General features: G+C 41.0%; 1 protein-coding gene across 2 annotated transcripts in view; it reads right to left on the bottom strand.

Moving 5' to 3' along the window:
• SESN3 (sestrin 3) overlaps positions 1 to 26,866 on the bottom strand; it is an 82,623-nt gene that overhangs the window by 13,011 nt on the left and 42,746 nt on the right. The window contains exons 2-7 of one of the 2 annotated variants that reach the window (XM_073662168.1): positions 20,086 to 20,148; positions 16,425 to 16,626; positions 15,690 to 15,868; positions 12,810 to 13,046; positions 11,020 to 11,167; positions 3,031 to 3,149 (exon numbers count right to left, since the gene is read on the bottom strand). In XM_073662168.1, the coding sequence (XP_073518269.1) occupies positions 3,031 to 3,149; positions 11,020 to 11,167; positions 12,810 to 13,046; positions 15,690 to 15,868; positions 16,425 to 16,626; positions 20,086 to 20,148 (948 nt within the window). The remainder of the gene's footprint in view (positions 1 to 3,030; positions 3,150 to 11,019; positions 11,168 to 12,809; positions 13,047 to 15,689; positions 15,869 to 16,424; positions 16,627 to 20,085; positions 20,149 to 26,866) is intronic. The other variant, XM_073662169.1, reaches the window with a different exon arrangement.

Below are 26,866 nucleotides of genomic sequence, written 5' to 3'. Positions count from 1 at the left end.
ACTTTAATTTTGTGGTGACTCCAAATCCAGGCCTCCACTGGTTAATAAATTTGATTTCCATTGATTATTTTTGTGTGATTTTGTTGTCAGCGCAGCGCATATTATATATATTATATATATATATATATATATATATATATATATATATATATATATATATATATATATATATATATATATATATATATACACACATACATACATACATATATATATATATATATATACATACATACATATATATATACATATATATATATATATATATATATATACACACATACATACATACAGGGAGGGGGGTTAAAGTTAAAAATTCTGATTCCTCCCCACATTATATAGTATATACAGTATTTAGTCAGCCACCAATTGTGCAAGTTTTCCCACTTAAAAAGATGAGAGAGGCCTGTAATTGACATCATAGGTCGACCTCAACTATGAGAGACAAAATGAGAAAACAAATCCTGAAAATCACATTGTCTGATTTGGAAAGAAATTTTTTAAAATTTTGGTCAATTACAAACAAGCAAGATTTCTGGCTCTCACAGACCTGTAACTTCTTCTTTAAGATGCTCCTTTGTCCTCCACTCATTACCTGTAGTACTGGCACCTGTTTGAACTTGTTATCAGTGTAAAAGACACCTGTCCGCAACCTCAGACACACTTCAAACTCCACCATGGTGAAGACCAAAGAGCTGTCGAAGGACACGAGAAACAAAAATTGTAGCCCTGCACCAGGCTGGGAAGACTGAATCTGCTATAGGCAAGCAGCTTGGTGTGAAGAAATCAACTGTGGGAGCAATAACTAGAAAATGGAAGACATACAAGACCACTGATAATCTCCCTCGATCTGGGGCTCCACACAAGATCTCACCCCATGGGGTCAAAATGATCTCAAGAACGGTGAGCTAAAATCCCAGAACCACACGGGGGACGTAGTGAATGACCTGCAGAGAACTGGAACCAACGTTACCCAGTCTACCATCAGTAACACACTAAGCTGCCAGGGACTCAGATCCTGCAGTGCCAGACGTGTCCCCCTGCTTAAGCCATTACATGTCCGGGCCCGTCTGAAGTTTGCTAGAGAGCATTTGTATGATCCAGAAGAGTATTGGGACAATGTCATATGGTCAGATGAAACCAAAGTAGAACGGTTTGGTAGAAACACAACTCGTCGTGTTTGGAGGAGAAAGAATGCCGAGTTGCATCTAAAGAACACCATACCTACTGTGAAGCATGGGAGTGGCAACATCATGTTTTGAGGCTGTTTCTCTGACAAGGGACCAGGACGACTGATCAGTGTACATGAAAGAATGAATGGGGCCATGTATCGTGAGATTTTGAGTGCAAACCTCCTTCCATCAGGAAGAGCATTGAAGATGAAACATGGCTGGGTCTTTCAGCATGACAATGATCCCAAGTACACCGCCAGGGAAACAAAGGAGTGGCTTCGTAAGAAGCATTTCCAGGTCCTGGAGTGGCCTAGCGAGTCTCCAGATCTTAACCCTATAGAAAACCTTTGGAGGGAGTTGTAAGTCCGTGTTTCCCAGCGACATCCCCAAAACATCACTGCTCTAGAGGAGTTCTGCATGGAGGAATGGGCCAACATACCAGCAACAGTGTGTGCCAACCTTGTGAAGACTTACAGAAAACGTTTGACCGCTGTTATTGCCAACAAACGATATATAACAAAGTATTGAGATGAACTTTTGTAATTGACCAAATACTTATTTTCCACCAAAACTTGAAAAAAAATTCTTTCCAAATCAGACAATGTGATTTTCAGGATTTGTTTTCTCATTTTGTCTCTCATAGTTGAGGTCTAACTATGATGTCAATTACAGGCCGACCTCATCTTTTTAAGTGGGAGAACTTGCACAATTGGTGGCAGACTAAATAATTTTCTTCCCCACTGTATATACTATATAATGTGGGGAGAAATCTGAATTTTTAACTTTAAATATGACGGGTGCATGAACTTTGTTAGGTGCAGGATTTGGCTGCACTTTATTGCCCCAAAATGCAGACAAACTTTAAATAAAAAAGGTTGCTACCACTAGGAGGAGCTCACTGCATATGGTTGATAAAAACACAGTAACCAGCAAGCTCCCTCTAGTGGTGGCAAACATGTTCTCATTTAGAGAAGCCCTCCTCCTCCCACAAAAGTTTTATCCTCTTAATATATTGCAGTCATCATATTATATAGCACGGTGTACTTACAATTGCTCATTATGCCTTTCTACCCAGATAATTCTTCTCTTTTCTCTGCTCTATGTAGAAACAGGAAGTCTCTTGTCCCTGCATTTATCATTCCCCTCTTCAACTCCTGACCCAGCTGCTCCCCCTCCCCCCCACCCCCGGCAGGGACTTTTGCAGTGACTCATGAGTCATAAAGAGAAAATTGACCTCCTGCTTCTACATAGAGCTTAGAAGTATTCAACTTAATCAGTTTTTAGTCACGTGATGTCAGATCTAATGGAAAAGAGAAGAATTATCTGGGTAGAAAGGCAAAATGAGCAATTGTAAGTACACAGTGCTATATAATATGATGACTGCAATATATTACAAGGATAAATATTTTGATGGGAGGAGGAGGAGGAGGAGTGCTTCTTTAAACAATTCCTGTACTTGATGTCTCTACAGCAAATGGAAGCAGGTTGACTCCTCTCAGCTCCTGCTCTCCTGTCAACTTTCACACATGCATAATAGAGAGACAAGTTTTCAGTTAAAGGCAGGTAGACAATGACAGGAGTAAGGTATGCTGGCTAGTGAGTGGAAAGGAAGTTCCAGCTCCTACAATGCTGGCAGGAAGTCAATGAAGTGGGACCGAATAGTGAAAAAAAAAATTTGCCAGAAAGTTACAGGGCATGAGAATTGGGACATTTCCTGCACCTATTAGACTGTTATGTGCAGTAAAGATATGAAGGGGGGGCAGTAAAACCATGATTTGTTCAGAATCGGAAACTGTGATTGTAATACAGCCTTTTGCTACAGAGGTTATATACGCTTGTATAGATAAGGCATACGTACGTGTGCTCGGAATGTGGGCAGATGTTCTTCTCCTCGCCTTGCAAAATCTTTATATCCAAATCCAGGATCTTCAATATAACGGGAGGCATTTGACATTGAAACCACATCGTCATCAAAAGCTGATGAGAAGGAATTACAGGAAAAGTCAGGATTTGGAATTCATAGGGAAAATGTTCACAGTACAAAGTAGATGGGAGCAAGTATGATTATAGCTGCAGAAAACCTCATGGCACATAATCACTGACGTCTTCAACTCATTATACATGTGCATTCATTGTGTCCAACAATTTATAATGTACACCCCCGCTCCTCCCCCCTTCATACCTGGCTGCTACAACCTTACTGAGAATACAGCTCTGAAGTATAATACAGGCTGCACAGCTTATTGCAAGATAAGTAATATAATGTATGTACACAGTGACTCCACCAGCAGAATAGTGAGTGCAGCTCTGGAGTATAATACAGGATGTAACTCAGGATCAGTACAGGATCAGTAATGTAATGTATGTACACAGTGACTGCACCAGCAGAATAGTGAGTGCAGCTCTGGAGTATAATACAGGATGTAACTCAGGATCAGTACAGGATCAGTAATGTAATGTATGTACACAGTGACTGCACCAGCAGAATAGTGAGTGCAGCTCTGGAGTATAATACAAGATGTAACTCAGGATCAGTAATGTAATGTATGTACACAGTGACTGCACCAGGAGAATAGTGAGTGCAGCTCTGGAGTATAATACAGGATGTAACTCAGGATCAGTAATGTAATGTATGTACACAGTGACTGCACCAGCAGAATAGTGAGTGCAGCTCTGGGCTATAATACAGGATGTAACTCAGGAACAGTACAGGATCAGTAATGTAATGTATGTACACAGTGACTCCACCGGCAGAATAGTGAGTGCAGCTCTGGAGTATAATACAGGATGTACTCAGGATCAGTAATGTAATATATGTACACAGTGACGGCACCAGCAGAATAGTGAGTGCAGCTCTGGAGTATAATACAGGATGTAACTCAGGATCAGTAATGTAATGTACAGTTATATGAAAAAGTTTGGGCACCCCTATTAATCTGAAGCTTAATGTTTTATAAAAATTGGTGTTTTTGCAACAGCTATTTCAGTTTGATATATGTAATAACTGTTGGGCACAGTAATGTTTCTGCCTTGAAATGAGGTTTATTGTACTAACAGAAAATGTGCAATCTGCATTCAAACAAAATTTGACAGGTGCATAAGTATGGGCACCCTTATCATTTTCTTGTTTAAATACTGTTACCTACTTTTTACTGACTTACTAAAGCAATTTTTTTGGTTTTGTAACCTCATTGAGCTTTGAACTTCATAGCCAGGTGTATGCAATCATGAGAAAAGCTACTTAAAGTGGCCACTTGCAAGTTGTTCTCCTGTTTGAATCTCCTCTGAAGAGTGGCATCATGGGCTCCTCAAAACAACTGTCAAATGATCTGAAAACAAAGATTATTCAACATAGTTCAGGGGAAGGATACAAAAAGCTGTCTCAGTGATTTAACCTGTCAGTTTCCACTGTGAGGAACATAGTAAGGAAATGGAAGAACACAGGGACAGTTCTTGTTAAGGCCAGAAGTGGCAGGCCAAGAAAAACATCAGAAAGGCAGAGAAGAAGAATGGTGAGATCAGTCAAGGACAATCCTCAGACCACCTCCAGAGAGCTGCAGCATCAACTTGCTGCAGATGGTGTCACTGTGCATCCGTCAACTATACAACGCACTTTGCACAAGGAGAAGCTGTATGGGAGAGTGATGCGAAAGAAGCCGTTTCTGCAAGCACGCCACAAACAGAGTTGGCTGAGGTATGCAAAAGCACATTTGGAGAAGCCAATTTCTTTTTGGAAGAAGGTCCTGTGGACTGATGAAACCAAGATTGAGTTGTTTGGTCAAACAAAAAGGCGTTATGCATGGCGGCAAAAAAACACAGCATTCCAAGAAAAACACTTGCTACCCACAGTAAAATTTGGTGGAGGTTCCTTCATGCTTTGGGGCTGTGTGGCCAATGCCGGCACCGGGAATGTTGTTAAAGTTGAGGGACGCATGGATTCCACTCAGTATCAGCAGATTCTTGACAATAATGTTCAAGAATCAGTGATAAAGTTGAAGTTACGCAGGGGATGGATCTTTCAGCAAGACAATGATCCAAAACACCACTCCAAATCTACTCAGGCATTCATGCAGAGGAACAATTACAATGTTCTGGAATGGCCATCCCAGTCCCCAGACCTGAATATCATTGAACATCTGTGGGATCATTTGAAGAGGGCTGTCCATCCTCGGCGACCATCAAACTTAACTGAACAGGAATTGTTTTGTAAAGAGGAATGGTCAAAAATACCTTCATCCAGGATCCAGGAACTCATTAAAAGCTACAGGAAGCGAATAGAGGCTGTTATTTTTGCAAAAGGAGGATCTACTAAATATTAATGTCACTTTTCTGGTGAGGTGCCCATACTTATGCACCTGTCAAATTTTGTTTGAACGCAGATTGCACATTTTCTGTTAGTACAATAAACCTCATTTCAAGGCAGAGACATTACTGTGTCCAACAGTTATTACATATATCAAACTGAAATGGCTGTTGCAAAAACACCAATTTTTATAAAACATTAAGCTTAAGATTAATAGGGGTGCCCAAACTTTTTCATATAACTGTATGTACACAGTGACTGCACCAGCAGAATAGTGAGTGCAGCTCTGGAGTATAATACAGGATGTAACTTTGGATCAGTACAGGATAGGTTGATAAGCTGATATTTATATTCATGATGGTGATTATAGAGGAACATACCATTTTATATCCTTCACAGGGTCAGATGCATGGATTTAACTAATTATTTGGAGAGGTCACTGAAATGTCAGGGTTATGGACTGGTGTCTAGGTAGGTAAAGCTAATGTGAATGCGGTGTTTGTAGTAGCCAGGCAATTCTCTAGAGTTCTAACAATGTGTTACTAAGCAAATAACGTTCCTTTATCTATAAAGAGTGTCCTTTATTCCTGAAGAGGCAGGTGGCTACATTGTGTAACTAACTTCCCTGGAGTTAATTACCTCCCGGCTGACTGCATCTGACCTTGGTGGTGATGCTCAGACAGCTCCTCCGAGCCTGCAGAACATCGCGCCATATGGCCTTCACTAGCTGCTAACAATCACTTGGTAATACAATCACGAGGGATGCATCGTGCCCTCTGCTTCATTAACCAATTAAAACACCATTCTGCAGCGGTTAACTAGAATGGAGAATAGAAATGATTGCTATGAAAAATGCTTCTTCCCCTGAAATCGCCACTAAATACATGCCGCCAAATTATATAAACTATATATCCATATGTTTCTAATATGTCCTCTAACATTCAGCTGTAATCTATGGGGGAACGTAGCAATAACTGTTCAAATCTCCTGCAGTGCCTCCGAAGGAGAAATAAAGTATTGCAAAGAGCAAAGTGTCTACAGATATCAATGGGCTGATAATATAATGCTGAGAGAGGCCGACCCAGAGGGCAGACCCAGAGGGCAGACCCAGAGACCGACCCAGAGGGCACACCCAGAGGACAGACCCAGAGGACAGACCCAGAGGGCACACCCAGAGGACAGACCCAGAGGACAGACCCAGAGGGCAGACCCAGAGGGCAGACCCAGAGGGCAGACCCAGAGGGCAGACCCAGAGACCGACCCAGAGGGCAGACCCAGAGGGCAGACCCAGAGGGCAGACCCAGAGGACAGACCCAGAGGGCAGACCCAGAGACCGACCCAGAGGGCACACCCAGAGGGCAGACCCAGAGGGCACACCCAGAGGGCACACCCAGAGGGCAGACCCAGAGGGCAGACCCAGAGGGCAGACCCAGAGGGCAGACCCAGAGACTATGAAGCTTCTCTCCGCTTTGAAGTCATGGTAGACTGCCCTAAATGGATCTTTGAAAATGTTTTTTTTCTAAAGCTCATCAAATGCTGTAAGCAGGGAGACCCTGACTAATTTAATGGGGTATTCTGGTTTAACAAGTTATTACTGGTTTAAAGGATAAGTGATAACTGACTTATTTTTGGGGTCCTACCTCTGGGACCCCCACCTATTGCCAGAAACATGTGTGCTGCTGTTTTAGTCAAATTCTATGGGACTAACAAAGACAACCAGGACCTATATCTCGTCAGTCCCATAGACTCTGAATGGAGCAGCAATATCAGTCAGTCAATTTGATCGGGTGTAACAGGTTTACCCATCTGGCGATCAGTGGGGATCCCAGTGGTCTGCCCCCTACCAGTCTACACATTAGATGAAATCTGCATGCTTGGCCGTATTTTATCAGGAGCGGACGACCATCTGAGGAGTATGAGCGCCTCCCGCTTGTCACCCCGACAGATGATATTGCAGGAGCGGAATCTTTTGTTTTCCGGGTAGATAAGCAGATTCCAAAAGGAGTCAACGGGAAGAGGAGAAATATGTTGTGAAACACATGAACGCTCAGCCAAGCCGAATGCTTAAGTGTATGGGGGCGTTCGGAGACCGTTCTGCTATCTAGAAGAACACTCCAAGAGATCTGCTCTTGTAGCCCAAATTACTGCTCATCCCATTGATTTAGTCGCAGCAGTGAGCGATGACGGAGCTTCCAGAATAAGACCGCACTCAGAACATCTAATGAAAAGGACGCGTCAGTCTCCGAGATCGAGCGGATATTAGCCCTCTCTTTGCAACGTGCCGAAGTCTTATACGAGGGTGATACCCCTTTAAGAGTAATTATGTATTGCTGTCCTTGGAAAGCCACAGTCTGTGTTCTCCGAAATGTTGACGTTTCATGAGTATGAGACGCGTATCAGCGATGTGATCAGTAAACACAGCTCCGAGTTCGGGTGTTAGCAAGAACCAGTTCTATCTCGACAAGACGGCGCTCTCAGCCGTGATCTCTGACTCCAGATAATACCAAGATACAATGTTACCAGCCAGAAAGTCTGGGCCGAAAATAAAGCTTTAACATCAAGAGAGACAGCTTCATTAATTAGATTTTCCCCTCGAATAATATATATATTATATTTATTTATTTTTAATTTTTGGGCTAAAAATCACTTTTGCAATAAGGTTTCATTAAACATTTTGCAGCATTTTGCTTTTACAGGCCCTTTATTTCCCTTCACACTTAAAGGGGTTGTCCAGACTTGGGTCAATATGTTACTGCAGACTTGTGAATCCGCGCTGTGCTGTCAGGATTCTCTAATGCCAGCGCTGGGAGCAGGCAGTCATGTGACCGCAAGAATACTATTTGTATACTTCCAGCCACATTCCGACTAGACGTATCCGGCCTCGCTCAATACACTTGTATTGAGTGAAGCCATGCACGTCTAGTCGACATGTGACCGCATGTATGCAAATCGCGTACTTGTGGTCACTAGCTCGCCTGCTCCCATTTCTAGCACCGGAGAATCCTGACAGCACGCACACTGCGCGGATTCACAAGTCTGCAGTAAGAAAGTGACCCAAGTCTGGAAATACTTTGTATTTTAGGCAATTTTCTTCACTGGAGGAGGTTACCAGTAATCCACATGCACCACTGGAATAGTTCTGATCTTTTCTTCTGGTAGCTGAATCCATAAAAGCTAAAATAGGCATTTTTGGCAGCTACAAAACCATCAGAAGCTTATTCTAAATCTCCAAGCCCCCCGACTTCTCCAACGCAGACCTTAATAGCTGGGATAACGTCTATCGTTTGCCCCCCAACTAAAGAACAGTTTAGAAGATTTAGGCTGCCATACCTGAACATGAACTGCAGCTCACCTCCGTAAATACATATATAAAAAAAAAAGCTGCTGATGGGAGAAAATCCAGAAATACGAGTTTTCGTTGGTAGATAAAAGGCTAAAAAAGATATTCAAGAAATATAAGGGGTAAAGTCCTGCAAAGATCGATTTGTCGGGTGTTGACTCGAGCAAATATTAGTTATCACCTACATAAAGTCACAGCTCTGGCGGAGACTTCTAGGGAGAGTTTAGTTCTCTATAAATACCAGTTAAATAATAGAGCTGGATGAGCAGAGCTATTCCTGCCTCTCCCCCAGCAAGAAGTCACAGCAGCTCTCAACCCAGTGGTGTAGAGCGCCCGGGGCACAGCCTGTCCTTTAATCATCCATTAGAACGGATCCAGCAGCAATCCGGTGACAAAGAAGTTGTGCAGTCAACTTTATTGCCCACCTCAAAAAAAAAACAAAAAACGGATTTCAACTGGATCAGTTTTCTAACATTGAAGTCTATGAAAATCGGAGCCCTTAAATAGCCATCCGTTTTCCTCCCATTTAATACGGATCCATTTTAAATAGATGATTACTTCAAAGTCCCAATAATATATGTTAAATATTTAGCTTTGTACCTCCAGTAAGCAAAAAGGATCCTTTTCAAATGGGAGGAAAATAGATGGTTAACACATCAGTTTTCTATAGACTTCAAATGTTAAAAAAAGAAATGGATCCAGTTGAAATCAGTTTTTTCAGGTGGACAAAAAAAGTTGTGTTTGCAAAAGTTTGTCAGCGGATTGCAGCTGGATCACTAACTGATAATTACTGGACATGTGAACTTGGGAAGTGCGAAGTGTTTAGGGTTAGGCCGAGTCCGGTATTGAACCCATTACTCCCCCAAGCACATGTATTGCATTAGTTCTTTCTTTATTTCATTTATTTGCTGAAGGCAGACATTAACATTTTTAACATTTTAATTATTAAAATGTAGCGACATTTTAAAAATAAAAAAATTATTTTCTTCTACATTTTTTTTTTTTTTTTTTTTTTTTACATTAGCCCTAGCTCTAACCCTACACCTAGGTAGTGTTATAAAAAATGTAAAAAACCCATAGAAGCAGCTCTTCGTAATGAATGAAGATCGTACTGAATTGCACACGATTCAATAGTCTTCATCAGTTCAGCCTGTCATCTCGGTCGCAGAACATGTGGACTGCAACAGTCGAGAGGAGTTTGTCGTTGGCTGCTGTGCTCTGCATAGGCAGAGACCGAGATTTCAAAGCTCGCTTCATTATACTGAGAACTTTGTCATCTCGGTCACTGTGTGTGAGCGAAATCCATTCTCTTCTCGCACATTGTGTATGCAGAGTTCAGCAGCCGATAAACTAATCTTGACTGCTGCTCTCTGCATAGGCTCTCACAGATTCACTGCACCACTCCAAGAAGTGGTGCTTGCAGGCACAGTAGAGGTGTGCAATTTGAAGCTCCCATAGACTTTGATGCCCCCCTGTGTTGCCCCCCATACCACAACACTGCAAGAACCAAATCAGCAGCAGTTAAGCAGGCCGTATGCATGCGCCGGCATTTTCAGAGAACCTCTATGTAACACATTTAAGCACTTAACTTTTTGGTGCAATTTTGCAACAAAGGAAAACGCAATCTAAATGTTACCCATTTGCTTTGCAGGTGAATGCAGTCTATTGTTCCCTGTCATCAGTCATTTCAAAATGGGAAGTGCAGGTCTTCATTTGGATTACCCTTTAGGTTGTATTAATATGTAACCATTTATAAAATACGTATCCCCCCCTCTCCCTCCCTCAAACAGTCACTATGGGGTCGGGTGACGAATGGTAAATGACACAGGAGTGCAGATTGCAGATCTTTTATGTCGCAAAGGTTACCAAAACCAATATCCGCTGAGTGGGTCTGCTCCAAACCATGAAAAACCGTCCTTGGGAGTCATAATAGGTTCTTCTCACATAACTTAATGTATAACCACACCAAGGTCAGTCCCCACCAGCTGCGCGCCCCACCCCGCAGATCTCTATCTGCCACTATATTCAGCCATAGTGTGTATAGGATAAATGGCATCTATAGGGATAGTCCCACCTTACTTATTTAAAGGGGTTTTCTAAAAAATAGATTAAGATTGTTGAAGGCCGGGTGATGGGACCCCTAGTGTCTAGATGATTTCCTAATGCCTTGATCAAGAGCTTGGTGTAGTCATGTATGTGCTTACCTCCGGACATAACTAGAAGACTTTCCTTCTTCTCCTTCTCAAAGCGAGTGGCCATCTCCTCCTGCGACGCTTCCTCCTCCTCTCGTTCTTCTTGAAGTTTCTTCATTCTTTCCATCAGAAGTTCTATCTCACTTTCATAGTCTGTATTCTGTGAATGATCAATCATCATCAACTCCAGGTACTTAAAGTATTGTTCCCATCTCCAAGATCCTCTCCTAATATGTAGTAGCTGTAATAATATTAGCAAATACCTCCAATTAGAAATGTAGTATAGTTCTTCTAGTGTCGCTTACCCCATGTGCAGGGCATTGTAATAGCTTAGGTATCCATGGTTATGACCATTCATATAGTAACTGTTTGTTAGTTAGACAGCTTAGTGGTCGTAACCATGGATACCCAAGCTACTGCAATGCCCTGCATATGGGGTAAGCGACACCAGAAGAACTATACTACATTTCTAATTGGAGGTATTTGCGAATATTAGTATTACACCCACTACATATTCGGATAAGAGCTTGGAGATGGGAATACCCCTTTAAAGCTCTAAAATTTCTATTTACAACCTACAGTTGCAATCATTGGATCCACTTTCCTCACTCCTATTGCAAATTTGGTTCATTGTACACAGCAAAAAGTTTGCAAATTTTGCTAATAATTTGATTAAAAAAAAGCAAATGTAAAGAGCAACAAGTGCTTTCTCCAAATTCAGCATAAAATGTCACTTTTACAGACTACTGCAGTTTCAGAATTATTCTCCCCCTTCTTGACAAGTGTCTTTAGTACTTAGTTGATCCCCTCTGGCTGTTATAACCTGCTTCAAACATGATATATAGCCAGACATCAGCCTCTGGCACATTCCTGAAAAGTCTTAGCCCATTCCTCCAGGTCACTAATAATCTTGGGTTTGATTGTTGAAACCATCATCTTCTTATCCCACCAAAGACTTTCTATAGGGTTCAAGTTTGGTGACCGTCACAGCTACTCAAAAGTTTTCCAAGCCATCTCCTGAAATCAAGACCCCATAGACTTTTCCCTTAAAAAACACATGACGTTTTCTCCTAGGATTAGCTCCAACCCTTACACAGGGGTATTCTCATCTCTAAGATCCTATCCCAATATGAAGTAGGTGTAATAATAATAATATCAGCGAATACCTTCAATTAGAAATGTAGTATAGTTCTTCTGAATCGATATGTCACTTACCCCATGTGCAGGGCATTGCAGCAGCTTAGGTATCCACTAACAGCTAACTAACTGTCACTATAGGAGTGGTTATAACCATGGATACCCAAGTTGCTGAAATGCCCTGCACATGGGGTAAGCAACAAAGCGAATCAGGAGAACTATACTACACTTCTAATTGGAGGTATTTGCTAATATTATTACGCCTATTATATATTGGGATAGGATCGTGGAGATGGGAATACAAGTTTAAGCCTAATTTCAGCTCCATGTTTTTTTAAACAGAGGGGTGTAATCTATTGTTCCCTGTTATCAGCCATGTTGGCGGGTGGCAGTCTGTGCTGTTCAATGCCAAATGTCACTGGCACCCACTTATCCCAGTCTTGCTATTAAGAACATGCATGTTTTCCCAGCCAAATACACAAATTGGGAGTGTCTGTGGATAGTCGGCAAGGGACATTATGATTTTGGAAAACCCCTGCTTTTTCCATGGCCTCCTATAAGGAACAATCCCGATTAGAGTCCCTAACAAGTTCATATAGCCCCTAATAAATAATACATAATACAATATCTGAATACAGGGGCAGCTTTCGTTTTTCCTCACTGACCTCAGTGCTGTTGCTCATCAGGCCCCAGTTCTCTATACTGTTATCGTTGGTGAGATCACAAATGCACAACTTGTTTTTCACCACTAGATGGTGCCCATTCGAGTGTTCGGGGTCTCTGTCTGGATTTATGCCGCTGCCGAACACAAAACTCGCCAGCGCGTGGTAATGAGCCAGCAGGACCACGGCGTGCACCAGCTCTGCCAGCGACCAGTTGTTCTCTCCTGTTTTCACCAATTTCTGGAAGGAAAAAACATGGTCACAAGTTTAGGAACTGAAGAAATCAGCCATCAGCCTATATAGTATACTACACAGGTAACAGAGAAGGCCCAGGGGTCATATTTCTGGGTCGCACCCAAACATCACAATGTAAGCTTGTTAACCCTTAAAGATCAGGACATTTTTTACTTTTGAGAGGCACTGTTCATACTACCATATAATGTATTGAAAAATCAGGAATAAAATCCAAGAGGGGTACAATATATATATATATTTTTCAGTTGATGGATCTGTGTGATGGCTTGTTTTTTGCATACATATTTTTTTTGATAGATCAGACTTTTATGGATGCATTGATTCCAAATGTGTTATTTTTTTTGTTAAAGCAGTATATTTAAATGGGCTTGATTTTTTTTTTTTCCTTTTTTGACATTTAAAAAAAATGTTTTTTTCCACCTTTTCAGTTTATTTATTATTGCAGTTTATGCAAAACTTGGATCGCTTGTTCTATATACTTCTAAGCCCACTCCATACACCCGCACAAGACATGCGTCATTCATTCATGTACGGCAGGAATCGAGAAGGGGGTTAAAATCTACCATGAAATTCTGTGTTGGAGTGGGGAAAAAATAATGTGTATATATTTTTTTCCAATCTTATTCTTTATAAATATGATATATATCATATTATTTATAAAGAATAAGATTAACGGAAAAAAAATAAATAAATAAATATATATATATATATATATATATATATATATATATATATATATATATATATATATATATATATATATATATATATATATATATATATATATATATATATATATATATATTTTTTTTTTTTACTTGTCCTATTTTTATTCTGCAGGTCAGTACAATTATGGCAATACCAGAAACAGAGGCTTTACACTGTGTGCACAATTATTAGGCGAATGAGTATTTTGATCACATGATACTTTTTATACATGTCCTACTCCAAGCTGCATAGGCTTCAGAGCCAACTACCAATTAAGTAAATCTGGTGATGTGCATCTCTGTAATGAGGAGGGGTGTTGACTAATGACATCAACACCCTATATAAGGTGTGCTTAATTAGGCAACTTCCTTTCCTTTGGCAAAATGGGTCAGAAGAGAGATTTGACGGGCTCTGAAAAGTCCAAAATTGTGAGATGTCTTGCAGAGGGATGCAGCAGTCTTGAAACTTCCAAACTTTTGAAGCGTGATCACCGAACAATCAAGCGTTTCATGGCAAATAGCCAACAGGGTCGCAAGAAGCATGTTGGCCAAAAAAGGCTCAAAATAACTGCCCATGAATTGAGGAAAATCAAGTGTGAAGCTGCCAAGATGCCATTCGCCACCAGTTTTGCCATATTTCAGAGCTACAACGTTACTGGAGTATCAAAAAGCACAAGGTGTGCGATACTCAGGGACATGGCCAAGGTAAGGAAGGCTGAAAAACGACCACCTTTGAACATGAAACATAAGATAAAACGTCAAGAATGGGCCAAGAAATATCTTAAGACTGATTTTTCAAAGGTTTTATGGACTGATGAAATGAGAGTGACTCTTGATGGGCCAGATGGATGGGCCAGAGGCTGGATCAGTAAAGGACAGAGAGCTCCACTCCGACTCAGACGCCAGCAAGGTGGAGGTGGAGTACTGGTATGGGCCGGTATCATCAAAGATGAACTTGTGGGACCTTTTCGGGCTGAGGATGGAGTGAAGCTCAACTCCCAGACCTACTGCCAGTTTCTGGAAGATAACTTCTTCAAGCAGTGGTACAGGAAGAAGTCGGTATCGTTCAACGATGCTCTATCACATGCATCCAACTACTCCACAGCGTGGCTGGCCAGTAAAGGTCTAAAAGAAGAAAAAATAAATGACATGGCCCCCTTGTTCACCTGATCTGAACCCCATAGAGAACCTGTGGTCCATCGTAAAATGTGAGATCTACAGGGAGGGAAAACAGTACACCTCTCGGAACAGTGTCTGGGAGGCTGTTGTGGCTGCTGCACGCAATGTTAATCGAAAACAGATCAAGCAACTGACAGAATCTATGGATGGCGGCTGTTGAGTGTCATCATAAAGAAAGATGGCTATACTGATCACTAATTTTTTTGGTTTTTGTTTTTGCATGTCAGAAATGTTTATTTCTAAATTTTGTGCACTGATATTGGTTTACCTGGTGAAAATAAACAAGTGAGATGGGATTATATTTGGTTTTTATAAAGTTGTCTATTAATTCTGCACAGTAATAGTTACCTGCACAAACAGATATCCTCCTAAGATAGCCAAATCTAAAAAAAAAAACACTCCAACTTCCAAAAATATTAAGCTTGGATATTTATGAGTCTTTTGGGTTGATTGAGAACATAGTTGTTGATCAATAATAAAAATAATCCTCTAAAATACAACTTGCCTAATAATTCTGCACACAGTGTATTAGTCTATGTAGTATCTAGGCTTAGTTCCATTAAAGTGAATTGAGCTGCAGTACTAGACGCAGCCTTTAGACACAAGTGGCGCTGTATTTGAAAGAGGGCCATGTTTTTCTAAGCCCTTTAAGATGATGTAACAGGATGTGTTGGCACATTTCTTGGCGTTCTTCAGGTGTGTGCGGTGGCAATGGTAGGCTGTAGGCGCCCGTGTGCTGTACCTGTATGTGATCTTTGGTTATTAACCATGGTCTGTGTGCGAGGAGCTTGTTGATTTCATTGAGATTTTTTAGCCTCTGCGGCACATAGTCCAACCCGTTCAGCCATTCGGGGGATCCTCCTGTGCTTAGGAACTCGTCCACGTGCATGTTTATCAGGTACCCGCACTGGTGCCGCGCTGCTGCCTGTGGAGCCGAGAAGAGGGTCACTGAACTATTATGTATCCTACGCATTTCATGATCTTTTAGGTATAAAAATATATTGTGCTCCAAAGTCTAAGCAGTAAGTGAAGAGGGGGCGTTACCAGTGTGAGACATGTAATGACTGACAGTCTGCTCTTCTGTCTACATGTCTCACACTGGTAACGCCTCCTTTCATGTAAAATAAGCTCTGGAGGCGGAGTCTTGTGGAGATCTATGTCCGGCCCATAGATCTTAACAGCTCATTTACATATTAAGAAAAACATGAATTTCTCTAGAATAAGACATCGGATCGCAGATATCAAGGTATCATTTTATTCAGCTTCCTATGACCTACATGTCCATATAGATGGCTTATGAGGGAAAGGATCGTCAAAATTCCCTTTAAAACAAGCATCCATTTTTACAGTTTTACAACACTTAATTTTTATTTTTTTAAATACTGCATCCCTTGCAAATGGATGACAACAGCAAGTGTGAACAGAGCCTAATATTGTGATTAAAGAGCCAATAGAAAGTAATAGAGGACACGAGTACTTGCCATGATGGCGATGTAGTGCCTGTAATGGAAAGGCAGGGGTCCGTCCATACGTAGCATATAGAACTGTGTGCGGAGGAAGGACTCCAGGTATTGCGGGTGCAGGCTCATGACTCGGGTGATGTTGTCCAGGCGGCCGGATGTGCTGTACTCTGCCATCAGGCGGTTCACGAGGGTGACTACATCGTTGGTTTGGCCAAACTAAGCGACAAAGCACAAAAAAACTCAAGATCCACGGAAAAAAAAAAAACAAAAAAAAAAAAACACACTTTCCCAGATAAACAGATCTCTAACATCAAGATTCACATTCAAGAGAAAAAACTGATTTAAAAAAAAAAAAAAAAAAATCAGCACATTCCAGAAAATCTGTCTTTTTGAGGGGGTTCATGGCAGAAGACACCATGGATAGTTCTACAGGGTACAGAGATGAAAGAACACTCGAATTATCACCATCGATCCATCTAAATGATTTATCTATTTAATTCAGTCTCATTCAGTACAATTCTGAGTTCCTGGAACAACCACTAGGGGGAGCTCCTAGCAGAATATTGTACAGATCCCATTAAAGGGACTGAATCACCAAGTTTTTTGCTGAGCAGCATGATATAGAGCCAGATACCCCGATTCCAGGGATGTATCACTTACTGGGGTGCTTGAAGCAGTTTTCATAAAATCCCTGTTTTATCTGCTGTAGCAGTTCTCTGAATGCTGAGCACTGTATAACCCCGCCCACACCACTGATTGGAAGCTTTCTGCCTATGGAAAGTGTACACAGAAAGCAGCCAGTGTTGGGGGCGTGGCTGGACTACCAGGCAGCAGACCAAGTAGTCTTCAGTAGATAATCTCCTGCTGATAAAACAATTTTATAAAAACTACAGCAAGCAGCCCAGTAAGTGATAAATTGCTGGAATCAGTGTCTCTGCCTCTACATTATGCTGCTCTCAGATTAGGTAGCAAAAATCTAGTGACAGATTCATTTTAAATCCGATCTGTCACCAGATTTCACAATACAAACTCCACACTTTATTAACAGACCTCAAACCTGATGACACCAGTGTACTTACTGTGAAAATCTGTATTAAAATGGCTGTGGAATCCTTTCTCAAAGTTCCCCTGCCAAATAATGAAAACTAGCTGGGCTCATAAAATGCTCATCTTAATATCAGGATTATGCAGTCATTCTAGCATGGATTTTCATAGTAAGTACGTCGGCCTCATCAGGTACAAGATATCTGAGGAACAATGAATATTCATTCATTTGTAGCAGAAAAGGCCTGTGTTGGTTATTTGGCCTCACAATAAATATTATTTAATCCAATTATTGACATAAAGTCAGCAAACCCATGCATGGACTGTTAGCAAATAAATTAGTATTCTTCAGAGAGCGGAATCCAAAATGGGTCTTAAGGGGCGTTACAACCAAACTATGCTCTTTGGAGGATGTAATCTACTGTTCCCTGTTATCAGCCAGATCTCTGATTCCTCTCCTCAATGGGATCACAGGAAGGTCAGGAAGTGATCACAACTCTGACATATCCATTCTTCTGTACCTGGTGGTATAAAGTTAGTGGTGGGGGAGGGGGCACTTATTTTATTTTTGGAAAGTCTATGAAACTTGCTTCCCCCTCTCTCCATTCAGAGGGAGTATTTTTAGTAAGAATGCAGACACGGGGCCTGTATCCTCCGCCAGCCCGGCCTGCGAGCTCAGCAGTGCATTCATCTTACCAGACCAACCCAAGGACCCTGATCACAGAGAAGAGACGGAGGAGCAGACAAGCGGCATGACGGCTGGCACTGCCCCCTGTCCTCTCACAGCACCACCCATTTTATACAGCGCCGATTTTTGTTTTAATTACACATAGACCAAAAGAAAAAAAGTAAGTACACCAGCAACATCTTCTGATAGTCTGTCACAGCAATATCCCCATTGACTTCTATAGGACTGTACTTGGAGACTAAAAGGAGAGCGGGCCCCTTCTTCTACAAAGACATGTACCAGTCAGTCAGTACCAGTGCCTTCTCATTGACTTACTTCAATAGCTAAGCCAGCCCCCTTTCTCTGTCTATGCAAGAATTGCCCATCATTGAGGAAGAAAGCCCCGGCAGGGTAGTACCTAGATATTTCCTATTAAAGTGTCTGTAACAATTAGCTCACAGCCCAAATCTAAGACCAGATTCAACCAGCACATAGAAGGCACAAACCCTCCATAAAGCCTTGTACCCCCTCACACAACCCCCCACCCAAATATATCCCATGCCCTCCAGCGCAGGTAATCTGCTCGGCTAGGACTGGACTGGCGTGATGTCCTGCAGGTCGTACTATCAGAACTGCATTTTGTTTTCATTGATGCTCGTCCCTTTCCGGTTTCCTTTTCCAATTTCCTTCCTTATACTCACACCAGGGTATACAGAATGCCTCGTCCCCGGGACGCTCCACGGGGAAGAAAACAACATCACAGCTAAACGGCGGAGGCCAGAAAAATATAGGGGAATCATCCACAATATCCATCTTATACCTATTATGTATCCATCAAGTATTTCCTGATCTAACCCGCTCATATCTATCTCCCCAATATCCATCCATCTCTAATATCTGAACTTATCTCTAATATCTATCCATTCTCTGTCATCTATGTATCCCCGATGAGAATTATCCTGAATTTACCAATCTCTCTAATTTCTGTCTATCATCTCTTTAATATCTATTCTGCAGCCATCATACTTAGCTAGCTTTCTAAAGTCTATCATGTATTTATCCTTCTCTAATATCTCTCCATCATCTCTCTAATATCTATCATTTATCCATCTCTCTAATATATACGTCATTCATCCATCATATTTATCTCGCTCTCTAATATCTTTCATGTATTTATTTATCCTCATCTTATATCCATCTCTCTCTAATATCTACCGCATCATTCATCCATCATATTTATCTAGCTCTCTAATATCTAGCATCTATTTAACCTTATCTATCCACCTCACTAATGTTTCTATCTCATATTGCTCTATAATATCTGTCTCGTGTTTCCATCTCTCTTTTTCTCTAATATCCATCAACCCTTTATTATCTATCCATCATCTATCTTATCTATATATATCATGCACTTATTTATCCTTATCTAATATCTATCTATCCAATTTCTCTGTCTCGTGTTTCCATCTTTCTCTCTAATATCCATCAACCCTTTATTATCCATCCATCATCTATCTATCCATCCATCCTCCATCCATCCATCATCTATATCTATATATTGCACTTATTTATCCTTATCTAATATCTAATTTCTCTCTGTCTTGTGTTTCCATCTTTCTCTCTAATATCCATCAACCCTTTATTATCCATCCATCCTCTATCCATCCATCATCTATCTATCCATCCATCATCCATATCTATATATTGCACTTATGTATCCTTATCCAATATCTATCTACTGTGCAGCCATCATATACAGACACAAGACCACAATGACTGACAGACAACAGCTTACAGCGGCGTCCTATACGTCTTATCATTGGTTATTATTGTAGAAGTGATTATTTATATCCGTCAGATTTTACCATATAAATTAGGTTTATAATCACATTCTATAAAAGGTAAAAGGGCTTGATGAACACGATTGTCTCATTACTGTATATGAAGCCGTTGAATGTCTTTACCTCTTGTTCGGGTATATAGGCACTTGGTCCTCTTGATGGTTGAGATATTATGATTTTCTTATCCTAAAATAAAATGGACAAACGGGCTTATATAATACTGATAACCTTAATATGCCTAATCTGACCTCTCTAAATGTACTGCACTTTCACCCTCTCTGATATAATATACACACATACATACAGGTGCATATCATTAAATTAGAATATCATCAAAAAGTTATTTCAGTTCTTCAATACAAAAAGTGAAGCTCATATATTATATAGAGTCATTACACACAGAGGGATCTATTTCAAGTGTTTATTTCTGTTAATGTTGATGATTATGGCTTACAGCCAATGAAAACACAAAAGTCATTATCTCAGGAAATTAGAATAATTAACAAAAAACATCTGCTAAGGCTTCCTAAGCGTTTAAAAAGGTCCCTTAGTCTGTTTCAGTAGACTCCACAATCATGGAGAAGACTGCTGACTTGACAGATGTCCAGAAGGCAGTCACTGACACACTCCACAAGGTCCCAGAGTCTGGAGGAAGAGTGGAGAGGCCACAATCCAAGCTGCTGGAGGTCTAGTGTGAAGTTTCCACAATCAGTGATGGTTTATGGAGCCATGTCATCTGCTGGTGTAGGTCCACTGTGTTTTATCAAGACTAAAGTCAGCGCAGCCGTCTACCAGGAGATTTTAGAGCACTTCATGCTTCCCTCTGCCGACAAGCTTTTTGGAGATGGAAATATCATTCTTCAGCAGGACTTGGCCCCTGTCCACACTGCCAAAAGTACCAATACCTGGTATAAAAACAACAGTATCACTGTGCTTGATTGGCAGCAAACTCGCCTGACCTTAACCCCATAGAGAATCTATTATAGAGAATCTATGGGGTATTGTCAAGAGGAAGATGAGAGACCCCAGACCCAACAATGCAGACGAGCTGAAGGCTGCTATCAAAGCCACCTGGGCTTCCATAACACCTCAGCAGTGCCACAGGCTGATCGCCTCCATGCCACATTGCCGCATTGATGCAGTAATTGATGCAAAAGGAGCCCGACCAAGTATTGAGGGCATTTACTGAACATACATTTCAGTAGGGGAACATTTCGGATTTTAAAAACATTTTTCAAGCTGTTGTTATAAAGTATTCTAATTTACTGAGATAATGACTTTTGTGCTTTCATTGGCTGTAAGCTATAATCATCAACATTAACAGAAATAAACACTTGAAATAGATCACTCTGTGTGTAATGACTCTATATAATATAGGAGTTTCACTTTTTATATTGAAGAACTGAAATGAATTAACTTTTGGATGATAATCTAATTTAGTGAGGTGCATGTGTATGTATATATATTATATATATATATATATATATATATATATATATATATATATATATATATATATATATATATTTGTATGTACACGATATCCTGCCTACAGATATTATGAATTGTGAGGTGTTGGAGCTATAGAAATAAAAGTTATTATTATTACAAAATATCCATTACAAAAGGAAAGGGGAAAAAAAAAATGTATATATTTGTCATCTCTTCCGACAAGTCTGTATACTTCTGCTCCCATAACATAATTCTGGAGAACGGTTTGCCATAAATCTGCATTGTGTCGTCGTCCCTCTGTTATTCCTCCTGGTAAATGTATAGATATAGATACACTGACAACTAGGTATTATCTATTCCCTTCTCAAAAAAAAAAAAAAAGGACTGCAGGGCAGCTAACAAGTAATTGACTCATCACATGACTCAATGACTTCACTGCAGGTCCTTCAAAACAGCGCGAGCATTGCAAGAGACCGGATGCAGCAGAGATGACACCGGGAAGACACCGGAAGGCGAGTATAATCTTTTTTTTTTATTTTTTACCATTCTTATTCTTTTTTTTAACTATTACTTGGTCACACTATATAAATCCATGCCGGTTGCACGGATTTATATTGTGTGACCAACTTGTCATGCACTTTTCCAAGTGATGCTCCAAATCGCTTGGAAAACTGCTTGAAAAAACGCATGTAAAAACACTGAAAAAACGCTTCTCTCTGGCAGAAAAAACGCATGTAAATCTGCATGTGTTTTTTCTACCAGAGAGAGGCAAATCCACTCTGCATCAAATCTGCTACGTGGGCACATAGCCTCACAGCGTTCTGTTTGTTACATCTTGGCATGAAAGGTTGTAACAATCTGACGATTAGATAAACCCGGCCACTTTATTTGCCAACTTTAGTTCTTCAATTCATCCAGATTACTTGTTGACCTGGCATATTATATGCCGATCAGCCCCGCTGAGTAAACACCAGCCATACAATTTACATGGCCTTTGGTGAACTTGATTTGGCATGAGTGACTCAACTTCAAGGCTTAGGTAACAGACAGACCTCGACCCAAATGTCAGCGATGGAAAAAATCACCATCTACACCTCATTAGTGGTCACCTCCACCCCAGCAATCAGATGTGATCTATGAGGAAGCCTGGCAGCAAGCCTTCCTTTCCCTATATCGCCCTCCACAGGTGAAATTAAGTGGCCATTCAAAGTTTTCTAAAAGTGAACAACCCTTTAAGAAAGGTATTTGACCAGTGTTTAGAAAGTTAATGCACCAACCAGTAGTGGTCCAAATTCTGCAGTGGACCCACCAATATTCCCTTCTGATATTAATGCATGGCAAGCCAGATGATACATTAATAGGAGCACTCCGAGCAGAACATAGGTTAGGCTTATTGGCTGGGCTGGTGCATGACACAGAAAGAGCGCCACCCTCATCCATGGATGTTTCTGGTATTTCAGCTCTGCTCCATTCTAATGAATGCAATACAAGACAGCCCATGGACCAGAGCAGCGCCATTTCTAAAAAAATTATTTTATATTTATATTTATATATATATATATATATATATATATATATATATATATATATATATATATATATATATATATATATATATATATATATATATATATATATATATATATATATATATATATATATATATTATACACACAGTACAGACCAAAAGTTTGGACACACCTTCTCATTTAAAGATTTTTCTGTATTTTCATGACTATGAAAATTGTACATTCACACTGAAGGCATCAAAACTATGAATTAACACATGTGGAATTATATACTTAACAAAAAAGTGTGAAACAACTGACAATATGTCTTAGATTCTAGGTTCTTCAAGTAGCCACCTTTTGCTTTGATGACTGCTTTGCACACTCTTGGCATTCTCTTGATGAGCTTCAAGAGGTAGTCACCGGAAATGGTCTTCCAACAATCTTGAAGGAGTTCCCAGAGATGCTTAGCACTTGTTGGCCCTTTTGCCTTCACTCTGGGGTCCAGCTCAACCCAAACCATCTCGATTGTGTTCAGGTCTGGTGACTGTGGAGGCCAGGTCATCTGGCGTAGCACCCCATCACTCTCCTTCTTGGTCAAATAGCCCTTACACAGCCTGGAGGTGTTTGGGGTCATTGTCCTGTTGAAAAATAAATGATGGTCCAACTAAACGCAAACCGGATGGAATAGCATGCCGCTGCAAGATGCTGTGGTAGCCATGCTGGTTCAGTATGCCTTCAATTTTGAATAGATCCCCAACAGTGTCACCAGCAAAGCACCCCCACACCATCACACCTCCTCCTCCATGCTTCACGGTGGGAACCAGGCATGTAGAGTCCATCCGTTCACCTTTTCTGCGTCACACAAAGACACGGTGGTTGGAACCAACGATCTCAAATTTGGACTCTTCAGCCCAAAGCACAGATTTCCACTGGTCTAATGTCCATTCCTTGTGTTCTTTAGCCCAAACAAGTCTCTTCTGCTTGTTGCCTGTCCTTAGCAGTGGTTTCCTAGCAGCTATTTTACCATGAAGGCCTGCTGCACAAAGTCTCCTCTTAACAGTTGTTGAAGAGATGTGTCTGCTGCTAGAACTCTGTGGCATTGACCTGGTCTCTAATCTGAGCTGCTATTAAGCTGCGATTTCTGAGGCTGGTGACTCGGATAAACTTATCCTCAGAAGCAGAGGTGACTCTTGGTCTTCCTTTCCTGGGGCGGTCCTCACGTGAGCCAGTTTCTTTGTAGCGCTTGATGGTTTTTGCAACTGCACTTGGGGACACTTTCAGAGTTTGCCCAATTTTTCGGACTGACTGACCTTCATTTCTTAAAGTAATGATGGTCACTCGTTTTTCTTTACTTAGAATCTGTATTGTGGCAAGAAAAAAGCAGCTAACAGTCTATTCAGTAGGACTATCAGCTGTGTATCCACCAGACTTCTGCACAACACAACTGATGGTCCCAACCCCATTTATAAGGCAAGAAATCCCACTTATTAAACCTGACAGGGCACACCTGTGAAGTGAAAACCATTTCCGGTGACTACCTCTTGAAGCTCATCAAGAGAATGCCAAGAGTGTGCAAAGCAGTCATCAAAGCAAAAGGTGGCTACTTTGAAGAACCTAGAATATAAGACATATTTTCAGTTGTTTCACACTTTTTTGTTAAGTATATAATTCCACATGTGTGAATTCATAGTTTTGATGCCTTCAGTGTGAATGTATAATTTTCATAGTCATGAAAATACAGAAAAATCTTTAAATGAGGTGTGTCCAAACTTTTGGTCTGTACTGTATATATATTATATTACATTACAATATATCTCTATACATCTATTACACACACACACACAGCAGGTGAGAAATACTGAACACGTCATCAATTTTCTAAGTAAATATATTCCTAAAGGTGCTATTGATATGAAATTCTTACCATGTCAGCAACAACCCATCCAATCCATGCAGGCAAAGAAATCACACCATAAATGTCCATAAATTAAGTTAAGTTATGAGAAATGACAGGGAAAAAGTATTGAACATATGAAGAGAGGTGCAAAAAGCCATTGAAATCCTTGACACTAACTGAAATCTATCAGTAATTAGAAAGCAATCCTGCCACTTAGTGAAAAATAATATCAACTGGCCTATAAAAAGATATTTCATTACCAAGGTGCCACACAAGAATTATCTCATGATAGGTAAAGCCAGTGAGCTGTCTGAAGACCTTCACAACCTTATTGCTGCAAAACATACTGATGGCATTGGTTACAGAAGAATTTCTAAACTACTGTAGGTTCCAGTGAGCCATCTTGGAGCCATAATCCGGAAGTGCAAAGAACATGATTTCACCATAAACTGGCCATAACCAGGAGCGGCCTGGAAGATTTCAGACAGAGGAGTGAAAAGAATTACCGTATCAGAGGAGTTGCCCAATGCCACGGACCACTTGTGGAGAGCTACAGAAAGACCTGGAATCAGCAGGTACAATTGTTTCAAAGAAAACTATAAGTAATGCACTCAACACCCTACGGATAGGGCATCAATGTAAAAGTAGTGGACAACCCCTTTAAAAATTGGTGACGTGTTCAATACTTCCTTCACCAGCTGTATGTATGTATACTAAAAAAAAAAAAGAAAAAAAAAGAAGAAGAACTTGAAGGTTACTAAATTCCGCCCTCTGGCCGTGTTTCCCATGACCCGTTCATATCGCTGGCTGCCGCACGCAACAGTCATCTATTGGACGACAAGGGCACACCTTCCTGTTTATATATGGGAGAAAAGTTCAGCGACCTGGAGTGACCTCTGGCCCATAACAGCCTCACAATCTGCAGCTCTGGTTGCTTGGGCTGAGATAATAATGTGGTAACACAATGCAGCATATGAGCACCTGTCATATGGGAGCTGCAAACGTGTCACTGATAAAGACCCTCACCACAATGACTAGCAGGATTCATTGTGATATATGGCAATAGCACGGAAGGGACACATGCACAACTAGGAATAAATATGTTGGACCTGGCAGGTTCCATACTGGTAATAAAATGTTCTGGATTATTGGACTAAACCTAATTCCAAGGGTGGAGAGGCCTCAAGGGAATGGACATGAAATGTAATTGTTAAAGCTTTCTGCGTTGTCAGCATCAGACTCTGACCAGTCTATGGCTACACAGCGAGCTGCGATACCAACTGTGTCCTGACACTTCTAATAGCCAGCAGTAACCATTTCAGCAATTTATGACACAGTAGATGTTCTGTTGGACCGGACCAGATGGGCTAACCTTTGCTTCCTGTCATGTACAGTAGAGAGCCTAACCAGTTCACTGGTTATCCTTCGTTCAATCACTTTAGGTAAATAGAAACCACTTTAGGTAAATACTAACCACCACATACCAGGAAGACCCCACAAGAAGAGACTTGTGGCATACCATGAAAACCCAAGTAGAGAATTACGATATACTAGGAAGAGACTCGCGATATACCAAGAAGACCCAAGAAGAGACCCTTGGAGTCCCTGGAACGCCCAAGAAGAAACACGCAGAGATCCTGGAACTCCCAAGAAGAAACCCGCAGAGATCCCGGAACGCCCAAGAAGAAACCCGCAGAGATCCCGGAACGCCGAAGAAGAAACCCGCAGAGATCCCGGAACGCCCAAGAAGAAACCCGCAGAGATCCCGGTACGCCCAAGAAGAAACCCACAGAGATCCCGGAACGCCCAAGAAGAAACTCGCAGAGATCCCGGTACGCCCAATTAGAAACCCGCAAAGATCCCGGTACGCCCAGGAAGAAACCTGCAGAGATCCCGGTACGCCCAAGAAGAAACCCGCAGAGATCCCAGAACGCCCAAGAAGAAACCCGCAGAGATCCCGGAACGCCCAAGAAGAAACCCGCAGAGATCATGGAGCGCCCAAGAAGAAACCTGCAGAGTACAGGGAACACTCAAGAAGAAATCT

Source organism: Phyllobates terribilis, unplaced genomic scaffold (assembly GCF_046119375.1).
Source record: "Phyllobates terribilis strain yellow unplaced genomic scaffold, ASM4611937v1 Scaffold_2__4_contigs__length_985480577, whole genome shotgun sequence".
NCBI classification, from domain to species: Eukaryota; Metazoa; Chordata; class Amphibia; order Anura; family Dendrobatidae; genus Phyllobates; species Phyllobates terribilis.
The sequence above is the reverse complement of the archived record's forward strand: the minus strand, read 5'-3'. Positions and strand labels throughout refer to the sequence as shown.